This window comes from Numida meleagris, chromosome 12 (genome assembly GCF_002078875.1).
Source record: "Numida meleagris isolate 19003 breed g44 Domestic line chromosome 12, NumMel1.0, whole genome shotgun sequence".
Lineage (NCBI taxonomy): Eukaryota > Metazoa > Chordata > Aves > Galliformes > Numididae > Numida > Numida meleagris.
The window spans coordinates 3,571,229-3,599,132 of NC_034420.1; the positions used below are offsets into that span (position 1 = coordinate 3,571,229).

The following is a 27,904-nucleotide window of genomic DNA, read 5'->3' on the forward strand; positions in this document are numbered from 1 at the left end:
TTCTGAGAGCAACTGTACTTTCTCTTTACAATATGCACACATCCTGGTTTCTGTAGCAACTGTTTTGACTGTTTTCCATATTTTTTATAAGTGCTTCACGTGTAAAGCTTTCTGTTAACCCTTCTACCTCACCCCAACCATAAAGGAACAAACAATTCTCTAAGCAGACTTAGAATCATTAAGGGTGGAAGTGACCTTAGGAGGGCTCCTAGTCCAACCTCTGCTCAAAGCAGACTCACCATGAAATTCAGACTGGGCTCCTTAGGTCTTTGTCCATTTGGGTCTTGAAAACCACAGCACCTTTGTGCAACTTGTTCCACAGCTTAACTCTTTTTCTAGTAATGTTTTTTTAATAAACAGGTGGAACCTCCATGTCCTTGCTTCAGCCAAAGTAGCATTAATAGCACACCAGTGTCTTGGTCGTTGCTGAGTGATGGGACCATGCCCAGGGCTGGGCTGGGCTGCTCAGTGGAGAAGAGCTGCTGCCTTTATAGCATGGCTGCAGGGAGTGAGGCAGAGCCAGGACAGGTGGCCTGAATTAGGCCAAGGGTTATTCCATACCACATGACATCATGCGGGAGACCATAAAGCTGTGGGGAGCTGGCTGCTTGGGTGTTGCTGGGCGTCAGTTGGCAGGTGGTGAGACCTTGCGTTGCTGGCAGGTCATTGGTCAGCAGGCAGTTTCATTGCATTTTTGTTCATTTTCCTCTTCTGTCTTAGTAAATAGGTTTTTTTTTTATCTCAACCCACAAGTTCTGTTTTGTTTTCAGTTCTCTTCTTCGTCCCCATGTGGAGGGGAGGAAGCAAACAGCTTTGTGGTGCTCAGCTGCTTGCCTGGTTAAACCACAACACTCCCTTGTTTCAATTCATAATCATTATGTCTTTCTCATCCTGTGTACCTGGACTGAAAACTCTTGCTCCATCTTCTGAGTAACCTCTCTTTAGTTATTGGAAGACTGCTATTCAGTCACCCTGAAGCCTGCCCTTTGCTAGGGTAAGCAAGTTAAGCTTCCCCAGACTCATCTTACGTCATCAAGACCATTTCAGTGGTCTGTTGTTGGATTTGATCAAGTTTATTAGTATCCTTCTTGGACTGAGGAGCCCCAAACTGGACACGGCATTCCAGATGCACTCAAAAAAGACAGTTCGCGCTGTTCTCCCTCAATTCACATAAGTGGCTTCAGCTTAGAAGGCAGGCAGGTTGCTCAAGCGCAATTTCACCTTGGATAAATGTGTTAGCTATTTTCGGTCATCTTCTCTGTGCCTAGAAATTGCTTCTGATAGTATTTACTCTGTGATTTCTCCATGGGACAAGGAAGTGAGTCTGATGTTGACCAGCCTGTACTTTGCTGTATCATTCTTTTTGCAGACAAATGCACTATTTACCTGTTCTACTCATCAAATGCTTTTAGTACTTATGAAAGATGTCACCGTGAGAGTGCACTTTGACAGATCTCGCTGCATCAGATGCATCCTATCTGTTCCTACAGGTTAGGATTTCTTAGGAGATGCTTTACCACTACTGGTTATTTCTTTCTTCCTTGAAACTTGTCTTTAGTTGTGAAGGCTTGCAAGTCTGTGTCTGGGAAGACTTACAGAAGGCAATGAGCACCTCAGTCTCTCACTAAACCATCTTATTTTCCTTATTTACTCTTTTACAGCTAATGTAGTGCTAGAAACTTTTCTTAATGCTTGTTACCAGTTTGAACTTTAGCATAGCTCTGATTTTGCTGGTATCATCCCTTTGTGTCTGGTCAATGTTTCTGTCCCTTTGTGTACCATATTTTCTCTTTTGCACTGCAGCTCAGTCAGGAGATGTCTCTATAGCCTAAGTGGTGTTCTGATGCACCTGCTTTTTTTTCCTCAGTATCTGGATGGAGCATTCTTGTGCTAAGGTTATTCCAAACAGCTTTCTGTCAGATATCTCCTGCAAGTCCCCTGAATTCTGAAAAATTAAACTCTTCTGAAGTCCAAGCCTATGCGCAGCTACTTACCGCCCTCGCATTCCTCAGTGTTTTGAACATCTTTGCTTTGTGGTCACTAAAGCCAGCAGTGCTACTGATTATCACACCCCCAACTACCTTATCACGTGTGAGTTGCAGATCAGGAAATCTTCACCCCCTGGTTGGCCTATCTAGCATCTGTGTTTAGAAATTACGTCTGGTACCATCTGGAAACTTCCCAAGTCATTTGCCTACTCTGTGCTGCCTTTCTGGCAAGTGTCAGGGAGGTTCAAGTCCCTCACAGGAACCAAGGTGTGTGATTGGAGGCTTCCTCCCATTGCTTAAGGAAGAGTGTGTGCCCTCCTTCCCCCTGTGTGAGTGGTTGTAGCAAACTTCCATCATGATGACTCTATCACTGACCTCTCCTCTGACCCAGGCCGGTCCGATCACGGTGATCCTCTCACCCAGTCTGTAGAAGAGCTCCAGGCATTTGAGCTGATCCTTCACATGAAGAACAACCTCTTCCCCTCCTAGTCCTTGCATATCTTTGAGAACCCTGTATCCAGCCACCATCAGACACAGGTTGACAACTTAAGCAATCCCACCACGTGGTTATTTCAATGTTCTTGTCTTTCTGTCTCTGTGGTAAGAACTTCAGCTCTTCCTGCTGGTTTCACAAGGTCTGTAGTTGTGTACTGGCATTTGAGGTTTGGCCCCTTTAATCCTGTTTTATTGTTCCTGCAGACTCTCTTTATCTTGCACAGATGGCACGGCCAAGTTAGATCTTGAGTAGAAGAGTAGCCTACAAAACTTTGAGGGCAAAGGTGAAAGGCATGGGAGTGTAAAATGCACTCCTAGAACATTATTTGGCCAACGTAACATTTTCTTTCGATGTGTAATGAAAACTGTAAGCTATAATGATTAGTCAGGAATTCCTGCAGGCTGAAACAAACATGTATTTCTTTGAAGAAATAGTATTTAAATTACTCATCCATTGTGATGCTTTCTGCAGGCCTCAGGTATGACTTTAAACAGGAATTCCCTTAACGGGAAATTTAGCCTCTGCAGGAGTTTCAAAAATCAATTTTTCCTTGGTGTTTTTAGCACCTACAGTTTGCCAAGTTTTTTTTTTTTTCTTTTTCCTTTTTTAAATGAAGATGAGGACAGAAATGTGTTGCCTGCAAGCAGTTACAGATCGTTTGGACACTTAATGTGGGCCATTAACCAAGCTACTGTAATGGGCTTGGGAATGGCTAGTTTATTCACAAGATTTAGACAGCCCTTAAGATCAATTTTCTCCTTGTTCAAACAAAAAGAAAACACTGTTTGAGCCATATCCAAGAGCCTTCTGTAATCTGAAGGAACCATCTAATTTTTTCAAATTAAGAGCTGTATTGTGCAGGTGTGTTAAAAGACAATGGTCTGCAGCATAGAATTTGTACTTTCTAGGCAATGTGTGGTAATTTAATTGACACTGAAAATTTTCTGGAGACCGAAATGATCCAGCATCATACAAGCTGTTGTTGGGTAGAACCACAATATAAATATTCAATGTTGAATTGTAAATTTACTGTTATTTTGGCTTAACATGAATATCAAAATTACTGGATCCTGATACTGCTGTATTAATATACTTTGTCCAGTACTCATGTTGGTGAAACTATGCAGAATATTTCTGAGTCCTTTCGGGACCTGGTGGTTTTGGCAGGACTTGTTTTTTCTATACAATGTTCATTCACATATTACTCCCTCTTACTGTGGAGCAGAGACAGAGGTCTATCTTCTCCTGTCCTGCTACCTTCTTTGTAGTTAAAGGCTGGAGTAAAATCTCCCCATAATCCTATATTTAAGTTCAACAGGTGCAGCTTTCTCAGCCTATATTCATGTGATATATTTCAGCTGCCTGATTATTGCAATGGCCCTCTGTTTCACTCTCTCCACTTTGTCAGTGTCTGTTTTTGTACTCGGCAGTCTGTAAGAGTATAGCAGATGAACTTTCACAAGTGCTGAATGCAAGAGGTTAGTCAAGTTTTGCACAGTGCTGGCTCTTGCTCCTCCAGTCTGGTCTATGGTCTTCACTGCTTAAAGGGCTTAGGCTGCTGACAGTTTTGTGTCTCGCTGGGACTTTGAGGTCCTTTTTTGCAGAGCAGCTCCCTGGTCAGTCAGAGCCCAGCCTGTAATTGTTGCAGAGGCTTACTTTCTTGTATGAACATGACTTTTTTTTTTTTTTCCCTTTTGAACTTTTTCAGGTTTCTGTCAGCCAAATTTTCTGACCTTTATGGTACACTTTGCCATTCTGTGTACTGGCTACTCCTGTTTGTTTGGTGCTGTCACAGAAGTTAAGCATGTGCTCTGTTCAATATTCCAGTTTTTAATAATGGCATTAAACAATATTGGCCCTACTATTGATTCCAAAGGGAGAATGCTAGGAACCAGCTGCTGATCATCTTGTATGCTCAGAGATCCAGCCAGTTTGCACCCAGCTTGTTTGTTTACCTAGTCCATATCTGATCAGCTTAGATCTAAGTAGAATGTGGGAAACAGTGCCAAGGTCTTGCTGAAGTCAACGTGAAGATACCCGCTGTTCACTTGTACTCTGCACAGCTGGTCGTCATATCACACAAAGGCATGATTAAGTATGGTTCTATTAATCGATGCTGTCTCCTCCCGGTAACTTTATTCTTTGTGTTCTTCATATGTTTGAGTATGAAAAACATGGATAAAAGTGTTATTATTGGTGATGTAAAATTGAGCTCTTAAATTTTTAAAATTTGCTCCCTGGAAGCAACTAGCAAGAGAGCAAGCTATCTCTCTAGCTGTTTGAGCTATACTGGATATTCTTGAAGTAAATTGAAAATATGTATGCGCTTCATGTTCCATCTAAAATTAGTTTGAAGATGTAGAACATCTTTACAATTAATTGTAATGTGGAATATTTAGAGAACCAGTCTTCCCAGAAGTCAGTAAAGAAGTATTTTTCTCATGCTAATTTGAGAATGTTTCTAGTTTAAGAAGAACTAGTTTAAGAACAACTGTTTCTAGTTTAAGAAGAAAAAAACAACTTGTCTTTTTATATAGAGGTGGAGTGTATTATTTTCTCTTTAACAAAATGAGCTGAATATGGGGTAGAATTTTTTGTGTTTTTCTTTACAACTGAAGTCCATACTTGCCCGAGTGCTTTGGGAACTAATGGAATTTGTGTTTCATAAAATACGATCCCAGGTCTTTATTTCCTGCATTGCCTAAGTTGAGTTGGAAATATGTTAAATCTGAAGATATGCAGATTGTGCTGCCAGAGGGCTTCAGGGTAATGTTATAACGGAGTAGTTTATCATAGTAACTTTGAAGTTCTTGGACCAAAGGCACAAGAGAATTGCCAACTGCCTTCCTCAGGGAATTACAGTCATTTAAGGCTAAGAGGCTAGTGGCAGTCTGTACCCATTAAAGGCAAATTAACCCAATAGAAGAAATTCTGGAAAACAGTTAAAATAACAAAACGGATAGTGAGTGTCTAAAGACTAGCCAAAAACAGACATACAGAAGTGAATACATCCACACATGAGAAAAGACATGCCTCTTGAATGAGCATGGTGTCAAGGTGTTCTCAGACTAAGAATGAAAGTGTTCATAGAGAGGGACTTTGCTAAAGAGCCTTTTGCCTCTAGCCCCATGGGTAGCTTTCAGAAACATCGAGAACTCCTCCTGGTTTTAAGCTTCTAGAGTGCAGTAGGCATCCAAGTGAATGGTTAACTTACCTTGTGAAAATGCAGGTTTTCTCTAGTTCACCTGGTGTGTGTTATGTTGATGGTTACCTTGCAAAGTGAATGGGGGTTGGGCAGACAAATGAAACAGGCAGATTTTCAAGGGATGACTCAGCCGTCATGCTAGCAGGTGGCTTGGATCGACCAAGTTCTCTAGCAGTGTAATGGCAAAACAATAAAAGCCTTGTTTCTTCATATTGTGTGCTGCTTGAGTTATTTAGAGGTATTGGGCTCGTGTTAGGTATCAGTAACTCTTTAGAATCAGGAATCTGGATTGAATTGCTATCACTTCAGTTTTAGCTTCCTCATTTTGAATCTGTTACTATCACGTTGATTGATCATTTAAAATAAATTATTTGGAGTGTATTATTAATGAAAAAATCATAAAGATATCATAAAGAAACCATCACAATTAAGTTCATAGAGAAATTTTCTTGTATTCTTAATGAACTTTTGGAACTTCTGTAAAATATGTCCTGGTTGAAGTTTGCTTTGATGTGAGATGTAGATGGTGTGTTGACTCCTTACCTGTTTGCTTCTTAGGAAAATTCATTTTATAAATTTTGAGTTATATAGGATGTTAGTTGAATGAAATTTGTTTTGAGAGTAATTAGTGTCTTGGTGATTTGTTTATTACAAATGTGACATAAATGTGTGTAGTTTGGAGATGGTACACGGCAGACACTTAGCTCCTGTTCTGAGGTATTATAAAAAGCGTATTTGAGATTCTGTGACTAGAAATACCTATATAAGTTGGTCAAGAGAGAATCTTAGTGCTGTGTAACTTGGGTAAGAGAGGTCTTTTGAAGCATGTGGAAATTAATTTCTCTTAATATAGCATATACATTTTCTCTACCGCTTTTATTGAATTCTTTATTAATTTAAAAGGGAGAACATCTGAGGAATTGAATGAAGTTGTAACTGTTGCTCTAGCTTCCCTTCTTTATGGATTGCAAGTTAGTTTCCCTCTAAATATTTTCTTTTCATGTAATGTCTTTATAGCACCCATATAGGGCATGTCGTATTGAACACTGAGATGCAAAATCAGCTACTGATATCAAATTATTGGGTATCAGAGATGATCTTCAGTTTTGTTGCTTGGAATTCCACTGTTTACCAATCTGGTACCCCAGAATTCTCTGAAAGGGAGGCAGAGTTCTTCATGCTAGAGAGTTTACGGACAATGAATAGCTTTAACAGAATGAAATAATTGGGTTTCTTTTAGGAAGAGAATTAACTTTAAGCAACTTCTTTTCTGACCAAAAGCTAACAGGATTAAGCCTGGAATTTGGTGCTTTTCCAGATCAGCAGAAATTGCAGCTTAGAAAAAATCCTTTAAGTAGAAGCTTGTCTTAAAGCAAATATTCCACTTGCAGTTAAAACCATCAAGCCAAGTGGCTTTTGTGTACCTCTGAACTTGTGTAGTGCCAGCCTCACAGGCTTAGTAAAAACAACAGCAAAACAAGAACAGCAAAAAACCTGGTAAGGAGTTGCACCGAGAACTGTGTACCTAGGAGGCATAGCTAGGGAGTCAGAACTAGCTCCGAAGTGGGGACCCTGATTAGAATAAATAAATAAACAGTATTTATATAAAGTCTGGAAAAAGGTTGGGGAATTAAGTTGGGATTCACTTAGTTATGTTCATCTCTTATCATAGTTGTACGTCTTGAAATTTGGATTACCTCAGAGACTAAAGAGCTCAAGGTTTCATCAAATATGGCTTTTTTGTGCTTTTAAAAAAAATTTTGCATCCTTTACTTGTGTGTATAATCATCTGAATTTTCTGTAAGGATTTTGTATTTATACGTGCAAGTATTATTATTTTGAATTTGAAATTGCAAGAGTTGAAGTTGCAAGAGTTCAGCGTCTGATTGCCTTTGATTATTGGCTTTTTAAATAAGAATCTGAATGTTCTTGTTGTCAATCTCAATTCTGACCTTATATATAAGGTCAGAATAACATATATATATATATTGTCTCACTCAGATTGTCCAGAGTGAGAGTATGTGTTCTCTGAGATATGGGAGTCCAGAAGACAGAAGTGTAGAGCACTTAATACAATGTGTCTATGGCAACTGGATTTACTCCAGGACTTTCAAACTTAATGAAGTCCAAGGAAGAGAATGGTCATCAGGTAGAACACTGTCTGGATGCCTGGGGAGCCTTGAGTCACTCAGAACAGTAATTGTCACCTGAAGTGATGTAGCAGGAAGCCTGTCTAGCACTTCTGATGTGGCTTGAAGCTGCATAGTGGCATGCTCCAGAGAATTTTGGAGATGCTTTAAAATATTTAAATGTCAGTCTTTAAGTTCAGTAGATTGTCTTGAAAGAAGACATGCTTATGCTAAAAACAGACATAATAGGGAATTAATATCAAAAGCTTTACTAAAACTGGTGTAGATGACAGTTCCAGGTTCGTCTCATTTTAATGAGTGCTGTCAACTGTGAGGTAGTGACAGACCAAAATAAACCCATCTTCCACAGCGGTGTTCTGTTCATTTCTTTGGGACAGTATTTCTCTGAATGTGAAACGACTACGAGTTGTAGCTGTGCCCGTGTATTCTTGGGGCAGGATAGATGTTCTGAGTAAGATCGAAGAAGATCCACTTGGCCTCACATAACATGGAAAATGCAGGAATTTCACACAAAAGGAATTGCACGTTGAGTGAATGCTTCTGCAGGTAGAAATTTATTAAAGCTAAATTAAATTCACAGTGACATTATAATTTTCTTTATGTCTTTGATGCAGTTTCTTTTCAAAGCTGCTTGTGTGTTTGCTTCCAACAATTCTTATGAGCCACGATGTATTTGAAAGTCAACCAAGATCAGATGTTAAGGCTTAGCTTTTTGTAGTTGAAACCCACTAGTGGGCTCATAATCAGCTGTCAGACTTTTTATAAAGGAAATATAAAATATTAAGTTGCCCACAAATACCAGCTGTAAACCACTGAAGTCTGCAACAGTTCAATAACTTTACAGTAACAAAGTTTAGTTGACTAAGGGAGTAACCTGTGGCAATGGGCTTTTTTGCAGCAGTGCTAGACCTACTCTGAACAGGAGGAGGAAGTGTTACATAGTAGTTCATTGAGTTTTTAGTCTGTTTTTCTTCAAATGGCAGAGGAGCCTTGAGGGAAAGCTTGCTTGAACAGGTAAGTGTTCAGAAGGTAAATACTGCTTTTTTAATGCAGAGGAGGCAGTTATCAATAAAATCCAAAGGGTTTAAGGTAAGTTTTCCTTCATGAAGAAGGATTATCTTACAGCGTAGGGTGCTGTCCAAGTAGCTTTACTTGCTGAAATGGGAGCTTTCGCTTAACTACTAGTGTTCAGAAGGCTTTAATGGGATGGCTGGTCTGATACGTGCAGTGAAGGCTGTGTCAATCCACAGGAGTGGAGGAAAAAGCAATCTGAGGATGTGTAGTGATCAAAGAATGTTCAAGAAAGTCTTGCTCGGTATAGAGTGCTGCAGACCTTGCTATGGGGAGAATGCTGGATAGCAGAAATGTTCCTGGGGCTGAAAGAAGAGAGAAACGGAGATGATGTGTGGGATTGGTTTCACAGACTTGAAGGGGAAAAAAAAAAAGTTGTTCAGTATGTGTGACAGGAATGAAGCTCTGTGTACACCTGTTCAAGCTGAGTAAATGTGTTGTGCTGAGAATGAAGGCTTATCAGAATGGGCAAAGTGAGGGGACAGTGACCCTCCTTGCTCTGTGTGCCCCTCAGCTGACTGAGTTGGTGTGGGAGAATTCTGAGCAGTTGATTGCCGTGCTTTGGAAAAACCTTTGTTAGACACAGGCAAGGGAACACCTTTGAAGGAATGGCATAAAAAGCAGATGGGAAACAACATGCAAATAGAACACCAAGCTATTTATGCATTGTTTACTCCAGAGTTAATTCTTCCCAATGCCTTTGCAGTCAGGTCACCCTGGCACACCAAGTTAATGATGCACCAGGGTCGAAAAAACTGAACTGCAAACACAGAGAAAATGAAGCTGGAAAATCTGAAAAAACGTAGGCTGTGCCTCAAAGGTATTCCTTGAGAAAAGCACAGGTCAGTGGCTGTTACGTATTGTGGAAGTGCTCTGTCATCATTTTGTGTGGTGTGGTGGCTTTTTCTTTTTTTGTTGATGTTGTTTTGTGGGCATTTTTAATTTTTTTTTTTACTTTAATTATTCTAAAATAGAGTTGATTTACCTAGGTCTGTATCAAAGATCATCTATTTCTTCTACTCATTCTTATAGTTAAAGTGTAGAGATTTTTTTCCACCTACATCTCATTATTATTATCCCTTGTTTTTGATAAGGGAACAGAATAACTTCTTTCTTCTATTATAAAAATATGCACTGTCTTAACATGCATAAACCAACTCAACAGTTTATTCTGTTTTTCTAAACCATTTTATGGCTTGAGATTTTTGTTACCAATAATCATCAGAAATGCATTTCAATATTATAGAACAAATACTTGTTATTACTTGTTGATACTAGTGTATTTTACATACTCTTTCAATTCTGGTAATGTTTTGCTTATGCCTTAGATTGAAAATGCTTGAAAAAATATACAAAGAACACGATATGGCTTCCATTTTTAATAGTAGAAATCAGTGAAAAATTTATGAAAAACATAGAATAATTGGTCTGGAATCTTAGGACTAGAGTTTTTTAAACAGTCCATAATATTCTTTCTTCATGATGTCTCTTGCAAGTGAAGCTGCAGTGGCAAAAGATGAAGATCTTGCACTGTAGCTTCCTTTGACCCTGGCACAAATCTTGTAGACAGGCTGGAGTGAGTTTCTTGTTTGTTTGCTTTGTTTGTTTGTTTTGGTCATTGTAAACTCGGAGCTTAAACATCATTATTGCCGATATCTGAGTGCCAGACTGCGCCTGGTTATGGCGTGGTTTATGCAGAACTGTGTTTAGTTTTTGTTTTGTTCGTTTCACCTTTCAGTTCCAGTAAGTGAATGCACTGGCATGTTAAAATGACATTAAAAGGAGCTTAATTCCAAATTGGTTTGCATATGACGTTTAGGGAACGCATGACAAAACAATCATGTATGTTTACCAATTTGAAGAGTCATTTCCTCTGATAAATGAGTACAATTACCCGTACTCATTTAAGTATTTACGTTTTTGTTAAATGAAGGATGATGTTCTTACTAGAAGCTCTGTTCTCGTGTTTAGAAGCATTTGGGGAACATGGCAAGTATGCTAAGAAACCAGTTCTATTTCTTTGAATGTTGAAAACGTACCTTTTAACAAGCTTACCTTCTAACTGCTGCTTCTTTGACAACATGAGTCGCGCTACAAAAATGAAATTAGATACTATGACAATCACTTTTCATTTAATGCTGTAGAAGAATATGCTTCATGTCATCAAAAAAAATGCTCTTGATTCAACTTAAATTATTTTAAGCATTTCTTAAACACTTGCTTATTTCTTACTAGTAGTACATCTATTCTGCTAATAGAGTCTGATGTGAGGCGGAAAAAGACTGGTTTAAATTGCAACTGTACTTGGAAGGCTTGTATGGAATTCTATGATAGAAAATCATGAGATTGTGCTGGCCAGGAGCACTGTTGTGTTTTTTGTATGTTTGTTTGTTTTCCCCTGTAGGATGGTATATGAAAGATTTCAAATGATTTAACTGTTCTGCTTTGAAAGCTTTCATATTTTCTTTGCAGTATTACTTGTGAGGCACTTAGAGGCTGTTCAGTGTTAGCCACCTAGGCAGCATTTTTCAGAATACAGAGGCGCCAGCTGAAGCATTCCTGGAAGTTCTGAGTTGTACCCCTTCCTTGGATTCCTTTCTGTACCTGGAGAAATATTCAAATTGAAACACCCACCTGTTTTTCCTGAATTATTTCAGGGTCAAGGTTTCAGATGATTGTCAAAAGTACTTAAAAATAGAACTGTTACTTTCCGTTGTCTTGTTGAATTTGATTAGAAATGGAAAAGAATTTGAGCCTTTGTTTTTTAAGAAGAGGGCACATTAATGCAGGCACTATGATAAAATTTAATTTCACAGGACAAGTCTCTGCTTTCTCTTGTGAATTTATGATCTCGTTGTCTTTAGGAAATCGGTGTCTGGCCTGGTGACTAACTCTTCATATGGGACTGTTCTCATCCCTAGGAAACAAAACTTGTTGGCGTGTGTTTACAATCTTGTGGTCTTTAGAAAAATATTCGGTCTTCTATTGGCGTGAGAATTATTAACCCAACAGCTTGCATGGTTTTTTTAATTATATTTAGTGGCTTTTTACTAGGCATAAAATATGAATCAGGTGGAAAAAATTACTCCAATATAAAGTTATTTTTTCTGTAGGACTTCTTGCATCTAGGAAAATGACAGAACATATTTGTGGTGTTAAGTTGAAGAAGTATACCTGCTTTAAAGATAAGTTTGCTGAATATTGCTTATGCTAAAATAAGCCTGGCTGAGTACTAGGGAGAAAATCTAGCTGTTTCTCATTCCTGGTGGTTAGCACTAGGTAAGTTGGAACAGTTTGGGCAGGAAAAAAGAAAAACAACAGAAGGTGCTTGACCAGGAGGACTTCTGGAGGTGCCTGGTAGGGGCAAATCCAAAGGAGAGGAACAGCATAGGACCTAAAGTACACCCATGTCAGCAGTTACTGCTTTGAGGAAAAAGATGACATGTAACCAGACATCTGAAATGACAGAAAGACTCTGTGTTGGGAAACAAGAGGTGTTATTGTGCAGTTAATACAGTTCAGTGTACTGAGAGAATGTTTATGTAAGATTCTTACAAGTAGGGTTGATTTATGAGTTCTTTCATTTTTTAACTTGATATATTTTTCACTTAAATAGAATTTGACTCAAGCTGAAGAGTATTTTTTTTTGCTGTCTATTAAGACACAAGTTTAGATATGAAATTCTTTTGTATTTTCGGTGTGCTGGCTACAAAAAAATGGACAGCTCAAGATCTGGTTACAGTGGGTTTTCCTTGTTGTAGAAAAGATGCCAGTTACTTATTAATTTGGAATCTAGAGCATAAATTATCACAAATTGAAACAGTGCAGGAAGTAATATTTGGTATGTGACTACATGAGGAAAATGTGTTGACACATAACAGATGTGTTAGAAAATACAGAATTCAAGTGAAGGCAGAAGATGCAAATTGGCAAGTTGTGATAAGCATGGGAAACAGGTCGGTGTTATTATCGGTATCTTCTGACAACTGGCATTTCCAAAAAATGGGTTGGAGAGCCTGCCTGCTGAGAGGGAGCAGTTCTATAACTGCAAATCTTCAATTTGTTGGGGTAGCCCTATACTTTCTAGTTCTCTCATCAAGCTGTAGCTAGACAAACGTTCTGCATCAGGCTGTGTTCACTTAGCTTTGGAATAACTCCAGGGTTCAGTATTCATTTTGGGGCAGAGTTCTGCATTTCAGCTGAGTCATAAAAATCAGATCTTGAATATATTTTTGCCTCTTCAAAGTTTGTTGTCTTGAGGGAGATCTAAAACTATAGCATATGAGCACCAATATAGAAGTAGAAAAAAACTTCTTGTGAGAGGGCAGTGAACTTTTAAGAGGAAGAGGCAGCATCAATGAACCGCTTTTTGAGATTTTAGTGGAAAGTTTGGTTTGTACAATTTGAGTAGCTGATAGATACTGTGCTGATGGAGATGCTTTCTCCTAACAGAACTGTGGATGTCAGTTACTGTGTCTCAGTGCTGTGTTGTTTTTTTTCTCTTTCAGTGATCTAGAAAAAAATAATATAACAAGAATCACAAAGATGGACTTCTCAGGACTGAAGAATCTCCGTGTCTTGTAAGTATAACACTCATCCCTCCTGAAATGATTATCTTGGGCTGTGAAGGATGCTGATAATCGTAAAGATCAAAAGTTAATAATTTCTGCACGCTGTTCAGTTAGTAGTAGTATTTTAGAGTAGGCAATTGGAACATGTTGTGATGTGAAGCTAAATGTTAGTTCTGTGTTCAAGTTTGAATGTAGTTTCAGACCTGTTTATTTGTCTGGGTTTCTTAATGGCTTTTAACAAATACTGCTAGAAGAATTTTGATCCACTTCACAATTAGCTTATACTTAAATGAATTATACCAAAACCAGAGAAAATAGGACTTTCAGATCTTGTTAGCTTCAGTAGTGCTTTTGCAGAAAGTTAGGAGTAACTTCAGAATAGTTGATAGCTGTAGAAGTTGTACGCAAACCTATGAATTCTTTTTTAATATGAAGTAATAAAAAAAAAATAAGGGGTGATGTCTCTTGATCTAGAAGTATCAGTCGAGATCAGTCTGCTTCCAAATGGGCCTTGAACAACAGAAGGTGAAGCATTAATCTTCAGATTTTTTTTCCTAAAACCAGCCTCTTTAAAGCCAATTAGTTCTTAAGTTCCTGGGTTTGGTTTTTTGAACCTCAAAGAGGACCATAGAGTTAGTGATAAAATATCTATTATAACCATACATTGACTTTCTTTTTACATCTTGGATCAAAAGAACAAGAAATACGTTTGATTTTTTTTTTGTCATGAGCTTGTTATTTTTCCTTAATTACATAAGAACTATGGCATATTTAGACTAGGTTTTGAATGAGATGGGAAGTCATATCTGGGGTCACTTAACAAGGAGCGTTGTTAAGGTATCTTTGACTGTCGTGAAGAATACGTGAGCATTTATCTTAGAGATTCAGTAAATTTATATATACAAGCAAGTAATCAAATTTTATCTTCAGTAGTGGCGTGTAGAAATAAATGTGTTTCGGTTCTTTCAGGAAAAGTTGGAGGTTCTTTCTGTTTAAAGGGAATTCGTTTAAAGGGAATTCATTTTTTCCTTTGAATCTTTTCTGACCAACTTTCCAAATTACATCAAACAACTTAAATTCCCTCCAGGTCAATGTAGAAGCAGACACAGATGTTGGTGTCTCTCCATAAATACAGTGGGGATCTGGTACTTGCCTTGTGAAAAGCAAGTTCTATGCATTACTTCTATACAGAGATCCAAATATATAGACTCAAATGTTTGTGCGCATATGAAGCGGGGGAGAAAAAAGCTAGATGAGATTAACAATGGTTTTGAAAGCAGTGTAGTGAGTTAAGGCCAAGCTGCAAGGTTCTGGATGTTTTCGGAGCTCTCTTAGTGTAACTATGAGCTTCTGCCTACATATAGTTTGTAGTTGGTCACTGAGTGCTACTGTAGCAATGCAAATTTGCAAGTGTCAGTGAGAAACCTTGCAAACATCAGGGAAGGTCCAATGTGTTGATGTATATTTAAAAGCTGTGACTAAGATGTTTTTATTGAAAATGTTTCTGAAATATGATTTTTTTTTCTTTCTGCTAACAGTAACCAAGGGGGTAAAATTCAAATTTTTTCAGTTCAATTTTTTTTTTAATAAGAGTTATTTAGTTCTGTTTATCAAGTGCCCTCATCGAGTGACTACATTCTGTGTATGTCATCTAGTTCACTGGAAGCAGCTTGTAAACCATGGTACCTAATTCCTAGTTTTAGTAATCAAGGCAAGAACCTAATCTTGAGTCCCAGAGCCAGTTTGGTTTTCATGTTCTTGTTAACTCCTTCTCCAAAACAGCTCTCAGAAATTTAACACACAGATCTGCCAGCACCCCTTGAAAATTTCTGTTTGATTGCCCTCTGCGGTTGATCCTTTCCTTTGATTGCCTTTTAAAATAAGTCCTTCAAGCTGCTGCGTTAAATTATTGATAATTCAGTTAGTAAATTAATTGAAATCTGCCAATGAGAAGGCAAGTTTTTTTCTGCTGCTACCTAAGCACTTTTGAACCAAGAGAGCATTTCAAATCTAGCAGTGGAGTCATTTAGATTTCCTTGGCTCCTATTACAGTGGTCAATTCCAGCCAAACTGGAAGTCTGCATTATAGCACTGTTTACCTGTACAGCATATCATTAATGTCAGTAGATGGTTTCATTGCCTTTTTCTACTGTCTATAGTTAGATACTACCTAATGCCACTGGAGGCACTTAAACTGGACATCCTTAACAAGAAGCAAAATATGCAATTGCCAATCTTGATTTGAATTTTTTGTTTTGTGCTTGTTTTAGGTTTGTGTAGCATGTTCAGCCACTCTGAATGGTGTCTGGTGTTTTTGTCGTAAGAGATGACAACAAAGATGGAAAATATTCCATCACACACCTTGTCCCTTCATATCTTATAACTTCATATTTTTTTCTCTTCATCATACATTTTTTTCCCCTCTTCCTTTTGGAAACAGACTTCATTTGTTTACGTTTCTTTTTAACTTTTTTTTCTTTTGGTTTTCATGGTTGTGGACTTGTCTTTCGCTGTCTTTCTTCACAACCACTATTCAATTGAGGGCCCTCCTAGGACTGGGCGCAGGGTAGTGGCTACTGCAGAGAGGAGTGCATTTTCACTCATTACGGTCTGGTCTGAAGCCAAGCTTATTATGAATTATATTCTTCCTTTCTGTGTTATCTTAGCTAACGCTGTGTACAATATTCAGAGGGCCTAGAGTCCATACTGTTATCTGAGTGCTTTTACAGAAGCAGAAATTGGTGTGCGCTGGAAGTCAGCACTGGGAGGGAAGGTTAGCTTGAATGATATAGCTACTGCATGGCTTGCACTTCACCTGTGAAGAGCACTTCTGCTGTGTGAATAAGTAGTCATTTCCTACACAGTGTAAATCAAGGAGATGTTGGTTTCCATTGTTTATTACTTATCCTTGCCTCAGAGGGTGAAGAAAAGCAAGGTCCCACACTGGGAGTAGTGGAAATCTGGGGATTTTCTGTTATATTTTTCACTCTGATGTACAGTGGAACTGTGTACTGTTGTCAAACATAACTGGTATGGCTGCAAGAGACCAAACTGCTTTGACTGCTTACCGATAGCTTACACTGTGGTAAGCCTGAAATCTTTGCAGAACATAAAGACTGGATAAAAAATATTTACCTTGATTTTTCTGCTATTGGCTGTGGGATTCAGTCATCTTTCTTCAGTAACATTACATAAGCTAGAAGTATGTAGTTGAGAATGTAACAATCAGTGTCTAAACCACCATCTTTCTGAACATGATGGTTACAAATGTTTTGGAACAAAAATGGTTACCGAATCTGGCAGTCAGGAGGCAATTTTTTAATCCGTTTCCTGCTAGTGACCAAAAGGGATTGCTGAACTGTTACTTCTGTGAAAAGCTATTTTATAATGTGTGTGAAGTGGGGAAACAGTTATGCTGTGTTAAAATTAACTGATATTTCTGGAATTGCAGACACTTGGAAGAAAATCAGATAAGTGTGATAGAACGTGGAGCGTTTCAGGATCTAAAGCAACTTGAACGACTGTAAGTATCTCATGTTCAATACTTATACATAGTCTAGCGTTTTTCTACCACGCTTCTAATGATTGCTTATAGTGTTTCAAGATTAAAAACAAACTCTCTGGAAAAAAAAAAAAAAAGGCGAAACCAAAATGAAACAGAGTACCTAACTAAATTAAAGTATACTCTTAAACACAGTTGGCTTGATATTAAATGATAGCTCATGCTTGAAAGAAAATTTACAACCACTCAACAAGAAAACAGAACCATCACGGACACTGGAGTCTGGACAACATTTCTGAAAGAACTTTATCTTGGCAGTTTTTATAACTAGTATGCAGATGAAAAAAGATTTGTTTATAATCCTTATTTATAAAGTTAAACATAATTAAATAGATAAAATTTGAATGGAAGTTATAATTGTTCTCTCTGAGAACCAGAGTATTTCTAGAATTGCCTTTGGTCATAATGTTCTTATTAGCTCCATTTCATTTAAGGTTGCTTAGTGCCACTGATAAATACCAGTAGATTCCAGGCTTTCCTGTTAGGCTTGGTGGAGGAAACTTGACAGTCAGATTTCTTCTGCTTTTAATGGCAATCAAAAACAAATACAATTTATTAATATAAAAACTGTCTTAATGCAAAATGGAGCTTGTAGAAAACTACAAGCCTTGCAGGAGAACAAAGTTAAATGACAGTAAATGCAAAAGTAATACTTTATCAAATTGCTACTCTTAGTTGGGTCATGAAGCATTGTCATGAAGCTAGGTTAATTTTGTTTGCTTGTGATAGGAGAAGAACCGAGTTTCAGTAATACTGAAATACTTCTAGGAATTACTCTTTGTCGGTGGTTGTAAAGAAATAGCATGCTGGTTTGGAATGCTTTTTTGATAACTGGAGAAGCAGATTTCTTTTATGCTTGATAATCTGCAAGGCACTTGTTTGTTGGGCTTTTCTAATTGATTTTCTCTCTGAAGTTGCTTTTAAGAGGTAAGTTTCCACTAGCAATTGTTCAAGAGAACTCTGGAGTATTGAGCATATGCTGGGCTAAAGCTGATTCAGATGACTTCAGGATTAGACTTGTATTTAAATTGTTTAACTGTTGTACTGATCTTTTAAAAATGAATTTACTTAGGATTTTTTCTTCATTTACAAAGCTCACTTTATTAACAGCAACAGCAAGGGGGCTGAGTTTTAAATTCTACTTACAAGCCACTTTTCCAATTCCTAGTCCTATATTCCATTTAGAAAACACTCTCAGTGCAAGAGTTCTGCCATGACAGATTCATTTCACACTTCTTGGAGGTGGGGAGACAAAAAAAAAAAAAGTATATATATATCTCCTCCTAATATATATACATATATATATATATATATAATCTCCTTAATTTTCCAGAATTAAGCAGAGCCTGATGCTGCAGAAAACAGCTTGTTCAGGTTATATCGTGTCTATGATAGTCAGTACCATGACTACGAAGTTTTGGTTTAATGTAATTACTATACACTTATTTAAGATAAATTTAGTTAAACTATGAAATGACTTGTGAAAAGAAGTCTGGGAGTCAGACTCGCTATCGGTAACCAGAAATGATAAATTCTGAAGCGTTCTCTTAATGTGTTGCTTTTCTGTAGAGCCTGCTCTCTTACCAAATGAACATAATGTGTCTTGTGAAACCAGAAGTTAGGAAATATGATACCTTTAATAGCATCTGCTTGAGTATGTGATGTTTGAAAGTCTCTCTCTCTCTCTCTCTCCTTGTTTTTTTTTCTCCTTTGCGAACTCTTTAACTTGGCCTGTTAAACACACTCTCTCTGCTTCTCTTTTAAGATTGCCTGTCATTAAAATATTTCCTAAATGAATGTAGTATGAAAGGGAGGCCTGGAAACTCACAACGTTTTGTTGGTGTTTTAGCTTAAATCATTCTTAGGACATAACTATAAATCTGATTTTTTTAATTTTTTTTTTGTTATGAGTCAGTAGGCTTTGGAGAATGAACTGTGGAAAGTTTGGCATAACTTATAAAGGCTAAATTGCAACATTTTAGGTAATATTAAAGCTATTTTATTTAGTATTGTCAAGCATTGCAAAATATTAATGAAGAAAGTATGATGGTTGAATTAAAGAAAATTGGCTTTTTTCCATTTAATTTCTTTCAAATAACAAATAAAAATTGCATATATTGCTTCAATTCTGGAATAACATTCGTTTTTGATCTATTGAAATGGATGCAAAAGTAACCATTAAGGTTTTTTTGAAACAAAGCAGCTGCATTGGGTCTGACTTTAAAACAGGGGCAATATTGATATATGGTATTTTGCCAGGAATAAAAGTTTTTTATTCCGAGTAACAGTTAAATTATATTGTTCCCCTACTCCTCCGTGTAACTGATTGAAAGGGCACAGACCATAACCTTAGGTGGATATTATTTTAAATGAGTGTAGTTTCACATGTGTGGATATTGAAACAAATCCATCTGTATTAATGAAATAATTGGGCAGTTTTGTTTGTGAAATGTGTTGTTTGGTACAGTTCTGCATAACAGTAAGTAAACTTTGAATAAAATATCTCTATAGTTGTTCAGTGTTGCTCCCAAAAACACCATAATGATGTCTCTTCGTTTACCTGGTTCTTACTGTTTATAACTTATTCTACTTTCTTTTTCTCTTGAACGGGAGAGTAATGCTTACAATACTGATAGAGCATCTGAAGACATTATTTAAATAGTAGAGGGCAAGATATTGTAGGAAGTCTTAATAAAGTCTGACAGAATTGGTTGAAGGAAGCATGTAATGAAGGGGATGGCAATAAAACAGACAGTACAAAGTTGAGAAATTATGTGTGCAAGGTAGAAACCACTTCTTTCATTGGCTCTTTAGTTTTACAGGGGGAAGCTGAATGATAAGCAGTGGTTGTTTTTTGGTTTTGGGTTGTTTCTTTTTTTTTTTTCCTACCACTGCCTCTTATAGAAATTCACTGTTTTTTTGTGTGTGTGAAAGTTGTTGAGTTCTAAGATTCAGAATTCTTGAGAATATCCACCGGTGCTCAGCACACTGGAAAATCAGGAATGCTTTACTCCAAGAAATTTCAATAGTTTTGCTCCAAAACCCACAGGTTAGCTGGTGATGTAGCTGACCATAAGAAGTTTGTCAATTAAGATACAATATTAATAGATTTAATTGGTTCTAACATCTTACCGTCTTTTATTTATAGTGGTGGTGTTGAACGTCAAACAAACTGACAGTGCTCTTGTTCAGTGTAATATCAATGCAGAGAAACTATAAAGCTTGTAGACCTTATGTGCCAACACAGACTTATATGTCTGAGGTGCTAGAGTAACTTCAGGATGTCTCCTCCATGGCCTGTTAGCTGCTTTTCTAGCTATCGGCTTTTATTTGGCTCCAAAGTGCTGCTTTAGAAAAGGTATGACTAAGTAACGTTGACTGATAGACTTCGCAGGGCAGACGTGTGCATATGTTCAATAAGCATTTAAATTAGGGAGATACTTTGCTAAATCTTAGAAGTGCCAGCAGTAAATTTGGCATCTGCCCTCCTTGCCAGTAAAAATGTAACAGTTTTAGAGCATCACTTGTTGATGTACAGAAGGTTTCAGAAACTAATTCTTTTTTTTCCTAGTTCCATTCTGCAGTTTTTTCCTGACAGTTAAGTGTAAAAGGTCTGACACTGATCTTGTCCGGTTTTGTTTTCTGTGGTTTGAAGTAGTGTGCATATGCCCATACAAGCATAGTTCTGTACTGACAATGAATTATACCCAAATTTCTTTTGAATCTTGATGTTTTAGCTATGTACTTTGATGTTAACATGTATAAAATTTGAAGATAAGATTATTACAAAAATTTATATGCAAAGAGGAGCGAGAGGAAAGAGGCATACTGGTGGGCCTAAGAGATAAACTGAAATTTCTTCCAGAGCCAGATGTCACACGTTTATGTGAAAAATGAGGCAGGATATAAGACACCAGCTGATCCTGACTTTTCCACGGCCAACTGCCAGAAATTGTCACGTAGCTGTATTATCTTCAAAAGGCTGGACTTTGGCTGATGGCTGGTTCTTTCTACTCAAATTAGTGTCTTTAGCTAGCATAAAAGATCTCAACATCTGAAAACACTAAAACCGTGTTTTTGTTGTTTAAAGGAGTGGGGAAAATGTATAAGCAAGGCCAAATCAAATCTTTTCAAAGTTGGGAAAAATAATTAGCTTAAAAAAAAAAAAAAAGAACCAAATTTTAACCCTAGCATATACGTGTATGGTTTTGGTTTTGTATATGCTAAGACAGAGGTCAAAATAGAAACGGAATTTGACCTTTAACAGCCAAGATGCTACTGTGTGTTGGATCTTTGTAAGCTGCTTCCTAAATGCTTGATTAAGGGTACTGAAGTCAATTTATTTGGTGTAGTACTGTCAAATTTGTGTTAGTGACCAAAGATGTTAAGGAGAAGAATTGTAATGAGATGCTTCACAATCTGGATTTCATATATTGAAATTGAATAGGCTTTAAATAAATCATGTAATACAAAAAGCATCTGCCATAATTAACGGGAAGAGTGGAAGATTGCTAAGTGCTTCAGAGTAGCAGGCAAAACAATAAAAGCATTGGACAGTTCTCTGCTGTTGTAAACAAAAGCTTATTGCGAATTTTTGGCAGCACAGACAAATCTATGGTGTTTATACAAGGTTTGCAGTGTGTGCAGTTTAGAGGTATTTCTGGAATTGCATACACAATGCTTTTTTTCATTTATGAAGCCATATGGATTTGTAAATATGAAAGACAATTTGAATGTAACCTTTCAGAAGGAAGCTTTATTGTTTTCTGTCTGCATTTCCCTATGACATTTTGGATAGCATAGCCAGTTTGAGATCAGTGATCATGAAATGTTTATCTGGAAATACAGGAGAATGAAGCTGCAGTCAAATGGATTTAGAGCTGTGAGCTGATATTTCATCAATTTTGTTGTCTGCGTACCTCCTACTTCCTTCTCAAACTGCTTTGTGTAAGTTGGGGTAGTACTTGGTTTGCTACCAAACTTCTCAGGAGCGTGAGGTGCTCCAGGAGTGCAAAACAACGCCCTGCTTTCTGTGCTCTGCTCTTAGGACAGCACTTCACACAGGGTCTTTTCCCTTCAGATGAGGATAAGAATAGTAATTCAGGTCAGCTGTGGCATCTGGAAAGTTGCCTTCTTTGCATTTGGGAGGAATGGATTGAGTGAACAAAAGCCATGTTCGTCTTTCACACTGGGCAGAATTATTGCTGCAGTAGGACATCATCAGTAGGGTGAGATGAGAACGTGTGCTATCTAATTCAGGTCTGTGTGTCAACGAAGTAAACTTTTGTAAATGGCAGAAATCAGTTTCTAAGACCTGTTGTAAGCTTATCCACTCCTTGATAGAGCTGAGAAAGAATTAAAAAAATGATATTCAGTTTTTGGCGTCTTCAGATGTGTTCTTTTTCTCCGGATCTGAAGAACAACTGGTACTTATGTTTTGTGTTGCCTGCATCTTTGAGCTGGTAATACGCAGCTCCTGATGCCATTGGCTCCTGACTGCAAGTTCAAGCCATATTTTTTTTATATTTGTTCATATTTTTGCCCTTAACATCTGAAAAATTGTCTGGGTTGAGAGGGGAGGGAGTTCTGTAGCAGACATCTGAAAAGGCATTTTTTAACCTTGCATTTTGAAGAGACATCTACTGTTGCTGTTTACTGGGGTGTGTCTGGGGCTGTTGACACAGAATTCCAGAGTGATGAGGCAGAATGTTTGGGTGCAGTATCTGAAGAGGTGTTACTGGTCTTATTCTTTAATACCACTGGCACAGTTGTGCAGAATGGAGCATGCTGTACTGCAGGATCTTCCTAGGACAGAGTCACTGCCATTCCTGGTTACTCACCAGTGTTTAGCATTTGGCCTGAAGTTTTCCTTCCAGACAATCTCTCTGAAAATACACGGGAAAATGACAGCTTTATTTAGCGTGACTCTTTGATTGAACTGGCATAGGTATAGCCTTAATACTTGTTTCAAGAATTATGGTTTGGTTTTTGTGGTGTTTTTTTTTTAATCGGGGGTCTTCCAAGTGGCCAAGATGCAGTTTTTACCACTTAGGTGGTGACCACAGTACTCCGTCTGCATGATGGTTGGACCTTGGTAGCAATAAGGTACCAAGAGATACTCACATGACAGCTTTCTAAGTTCAGAAGTACTTCATTAAGCTTTTGCACAGAGTGTTCCATAATTTAATCCTGCTTAGGAACCCTAAGTCTAGAGGAAGAAAAAATCTCCACAGTGTCATTAGTAATGTTTACAGGTATGCGTATGCTGTTTCTGCAGATCACAGGAAATTGTACTCCCTGTCTCTGCCTTTTGTCTTAGTCTCAGAGAAGTGCTGTCCCAAAGTGACGTAATGAGCATTGCTTTGGAGTTCTTGTTTGACTTTGATGGCAGAAGCCAAGCAAAAGTTCTTGGTGTTTAATGTTCATCTGAAATAAAATGTAAAGTCCCTGAACATGTCAAGGTGACATGCAAGTTCATCAGCAATGTGCTGCATCCTCACATGGCGTTATGCAGTTCTTTGAGCATCTGTAGGCGTGCTGCCTTGGATTTCTTTTTTGGGCTTGGATTCGTACAGGTTTTAATGGTCTTTATTGTTACCTCTTTCACATTATTCCTCCGTGTTTATTGCACCACACCATGTTAGTCTGTGTGCTATGATCTCCTACCTTTTGCCATCTTTTCATGTAGACCAAAAAGAGTGATTTGCTGTTCCTCATTGTGTGATTTGCAGTCACTCAGAGCTCTTCTGCATTTTCTTCTCTGTAGCTTTGTCACATTCTATCTTCCCCAATAGTTTTCCTTTCTTGCAAGGGGAAAGAGTTGTCTCTTTGCTTGTGGGATGAGTAACACCTTCGCTTTAAACCAGAAATGACTATGACTCATTCTTTGAGCTGATGGTCACTTCTGTAAATATAACATTAGAGCTCTCCACTAGTAGATAGATTTTTGTCAGTTTTCTAAACCACAGATATCACTTCTAGACAGACAAAACTTTTTGGAACTGGCATGATTAGGAACAAGACTTCAAGACTTGTCCCTTCCTTCTTAGAGAACTTGTATGAATTTGCCACTCAGTGCTGTTGGAGGTATTAAAACAACCTGCATGGTAAAGATCAAGTCAGCTAGCAGAGTTGCTGAGATCCAGTCATGCATCTCCATCATGCTTATCTAGTCTCCTAAAAAAAAACTGTTTCGTGGGCAGATTTAATCCAAATGCTCATGTTGAGGATCTTATGAAGTTGAGTGACTCTGAAATGATATAGCAGTTGCCATTCAGAGTTGATCAATGGGGAAAAAGGGAGAAAACATCCCAAAATGTTAAAGCTTACAAAGAATAAAATAGGAGGTCACAGATGTTCAGCAGAAGGCTGGCTGGGTTTGTGCAAGACAGATCTGTTGAGGTCTCATAAAAAAGCAAAACCTTTATCAGCTAAGCGTAGCTGAAAAAAGTTGAAAGCAAACTGGCAGAGAAGTATCATGCATGCCCTCCTAGTTTATGCCTCTGCATACATCTGCATGTTGCTACTGCTGGAAAGATACTGATCTGGATGGACTGTAAGTCTGACTCAGCCAAGCTCTTATGTTACTGGGTGTTTTTTGTTTTTCATCTATTGCAAGAATCAGAACTGTTTGTCATCTTTTTCAAATTTGATTTTGCTTGTACTGAACTAGCTGCCTACGATGGAAGAATTAGGAATGTCTTTTCTTTCAGTGAACAGATTCGAGACGTTTCAGGAAGTTTCACTGTTTTTTCATGTCTAGAGCAGGGGTATTTAACATCTGCCCCTCACTAAGAAGCTCATTTTAGAAATCTGACTTGAAAGGAATGCTGTCAAATCACCCATAAGGAAATCCTGTTTCCTATAAGACTTACCAACTTTGCCTATGTTTTTGTTAAGTAACTTCCCTGAGAAATGTGCTGGTCCAAAAAATTGTTCTTGTTGGAAAGGAATGTTATAAAATCTCCACTGATGTACACTTCCGTATAGAGTCAAGCTTCTCACAACAGTTAAAGACTGAATACTGAAGTATGGTCTATGTAATGCAGATTTCTAGTTCGTACAGTAATAACATCATGTTTTCTGTTATTTATACTGTTTACAAGGACTATATTTCTACTAATATAGAATGGTACTGTACAGAAATAAGTCAACTTATACATGAAAGTTGAGTAGTAAGTGCACATCCCAAACAAGTGTACTTTGAACTTTTTGAAACATCTTATTATTTTGGAAGTCCTGAATACATTGATTTTCCCTTTGAATTTTGATGATTTCATATTTAGTACAACTTTAAATTTTAGTCTTTCATTGAAATCTTCAGCTTTTAATGGTGCTCTCATTCCAGCAATCCGCAGTGTTGATTAGCATGGCTCTACTCCATTAAAAGCGTTCTATTAAAAAGTAGTTAGCTCCTCTAAATGGTAATACAATTCCTTGTAACTCTGAAAAGATATCTGGTCCCAAGTGCGAGGACGGATTATGTATGTTCTAAAAAACACATTTGTGTAGCAATAATGGAGCCACAAATTTGAAAAGTGGTTAAAGTTTTATCAAAACTCCTTGAGTTTCTTCAGTAAGTGTACCACAGAGATGAGGTATTCCTGGAACTGTGAAACTAAACAAATGAATCTGTTTTTCAGAGGCAAAATAGAAGATGTGTTTTGGGCAACTGGTAAAATTCTAAGAATATATTAGGTTCAAGAATAGAACGATGTGTATAATTGTAGAACGGGGAGCACACTGTGTATACTCTTCTGTTGTGTCTGTGTTTTCAGAGACATAGTGGTTCAAAAGAAAACACAGATCTCTAGTGCAGGAAGACTGTACTGGGGGAAAAAAACACAACAACTTAATAGGTGTGAAGCAATTTGTAGAAGCCAAACCTTGTCTGCATTCTGCTTGTACCAGAAGTCAGTGTCCTGCTCGTTGTCCTAGTACAGCTGGCAGCATTTATTTCAAAGAAATTAAGTCATATCAACCACATTCTGAAAAGATTGGATAATTTTTGGAAATGTCACTGGGAAACTGTAAAAGATTAAGAACGGCTTAATCATGAAAAAAACTGTTTGAGGCTTTTCTGAAGGCATACTTTGTTGATATTGTATACTGGCAAAAACACAGTATTTCTTAGCCACATAAAGTACTCTGACCATGGTGTTACCTCAGGGGTAGGAGATCTGCAATTTGGATCTTAAATGCTGTAACATATTTTCTTAAAGAATATAACTTTCATTAGCTTTTCTTGAAATTAGTTGAGTATTAGTTCAACCATTGGAATTTGTAGTTGTCTTTTTACACAAATGTACTGTGTTTGTCACACATACAGGTTGTGTTTGGAAATAATTGAGATTTCTCATGGTCATTTGAGAGAATTAAAAATTGTCCTTTTCTACTGTGCTATTAAAAATATGGCAGGATGTCATTTTGCCACAAGATCTTGTGATTTCTGTGCTTGAAGTTCTAGGGCTGAATAAGTAGTTGCAGATGAATTCAGAAAAGAGGTTCAACATCAGCTTGGTAAAACTTGCTCCATAAATATCAACAGTAGGTTTAACACCGTGTGCATCCTGGCACATGAGAAAGACACCTCTCTAGCAAATGGCATTTTTAAAACAGTATGATAGCTTTCCCTTTTGTACCCTTTGGGGACAATTCAACGAATAAGGTATAGATTTGCCACTTAGTTTGGTGGATTTTTTTCTTTTAATTAGGTGCATATGGTAGAGAAAATTATAGTGCCCATTAACTACATTCTGTAGAGTCCTACAGGGCACTAATATCCTCAAATTTCAGGTTGCTATGTCTGTTTGCAGCATGTAATTACAATTACATATTACTCAGCCACTACTGGCAGGCAAACTTGTTGTTATTGCTGATCCAAGGGTGAACCTTTCCTTTCTTTTGTAAACATTTAAAAAATAATAATAAATTAAAAAAGACACCTCTTCTCTTGAGGAAACTATTAGCAGCTCTGTCAACAGGTCTGCACAGGAGGAATCCAAACACAGGAAAAGAGCAAGAGAGGCAAAGGACAGCTAGCAAGAAAGCAGGATGCATGCTTCAGTGAATTGGGTTTGGTTTGCATTAGTACTTCTGACCAGGGCTCCACAGCAACGAGGTTTATTTTAACAATATGATAATAAATGAGCCTGGTTTCATCAAAAACATTTTCATAGTAGGTCACTGACCTATAAGAACTCATGCAAAAACAAATTTGGGTCTCATGTATATAAGAGGTTCTGTAACCACAGAATTCTTAAGCTTCTGAAAGAATAGTTACAAAGCAAATGGAATAATGACACTCCATTACAATGTGACCATAATTTGCTTGGAATAGCTGATTAGCATTTAACATTACATCAGAAGTTTTCAAACATTAGTCTTTTCTGTGGCTTGTTTGTTTGATTTCAGCACTTTAAAAAATATCTGATGAAGATTTATAGGAGTATTTGCTTAAGCAAAACACTTGCAGATTTAGAATTCATTTCTTCAGGGACTGTAGGAAATACTTCAAGGTTTGTGTTGCTGTTGGGTAAGAACTGCTTTGTCAGTGGTCTGGAATAATTTGGATGAGCTTTGTTTAGCTTAAATAATTTTATCAAAGGGTATTGCTTTTGTGAGCTTTCTCATACTTGAATGATTATACTGCATGTGGTCCTAGAAATTCCATGAATGTTATTGGCTGAATTTCATGCTGTCAAGCACAGCAGCCTTTAAATAATCCCGTTTCTGAGTGATGATGATTTCAAAGTACTTAACATCTCTCTTCCCCCTGCCTCCCACCCTTTGGAGAACATGTATATGAGTATGTAGATCCTGCAGCCTTCCTCTCATTGGTCAGATGAATATACTTTTTTCC

General features: G+C 37.6%; 1 protein-coding gene across 3 annotated transcripts in view; it reads left to right on the forward strand.

Annotated features, from left to right (window-relative positions):
• The window catches only part of SLIT3 (slit guidance ligand 3), a 536,914-nt gene that overhangs the window by 68,130 nt on the left and 440,880 nt on the right, over positions 1-27,904 (forward strand). For all 3 annotated transcript variants that reach the window (XM_021410240.1, XM_021410241.1, XM_021410242.1), the window contains 2 exons: positions 13,419-13,490; positions 16,933-17,004. In XM_021410240.1, the coding sequence (XP_021265915.1) occupies positions 13,419-13,490; positions 16,933-17,004 (144 nt within the window). The remainder of the gene's footprint in view (positions 1-13,418; positions 13,491-16,932; positions 17,005-27,904) is intronic.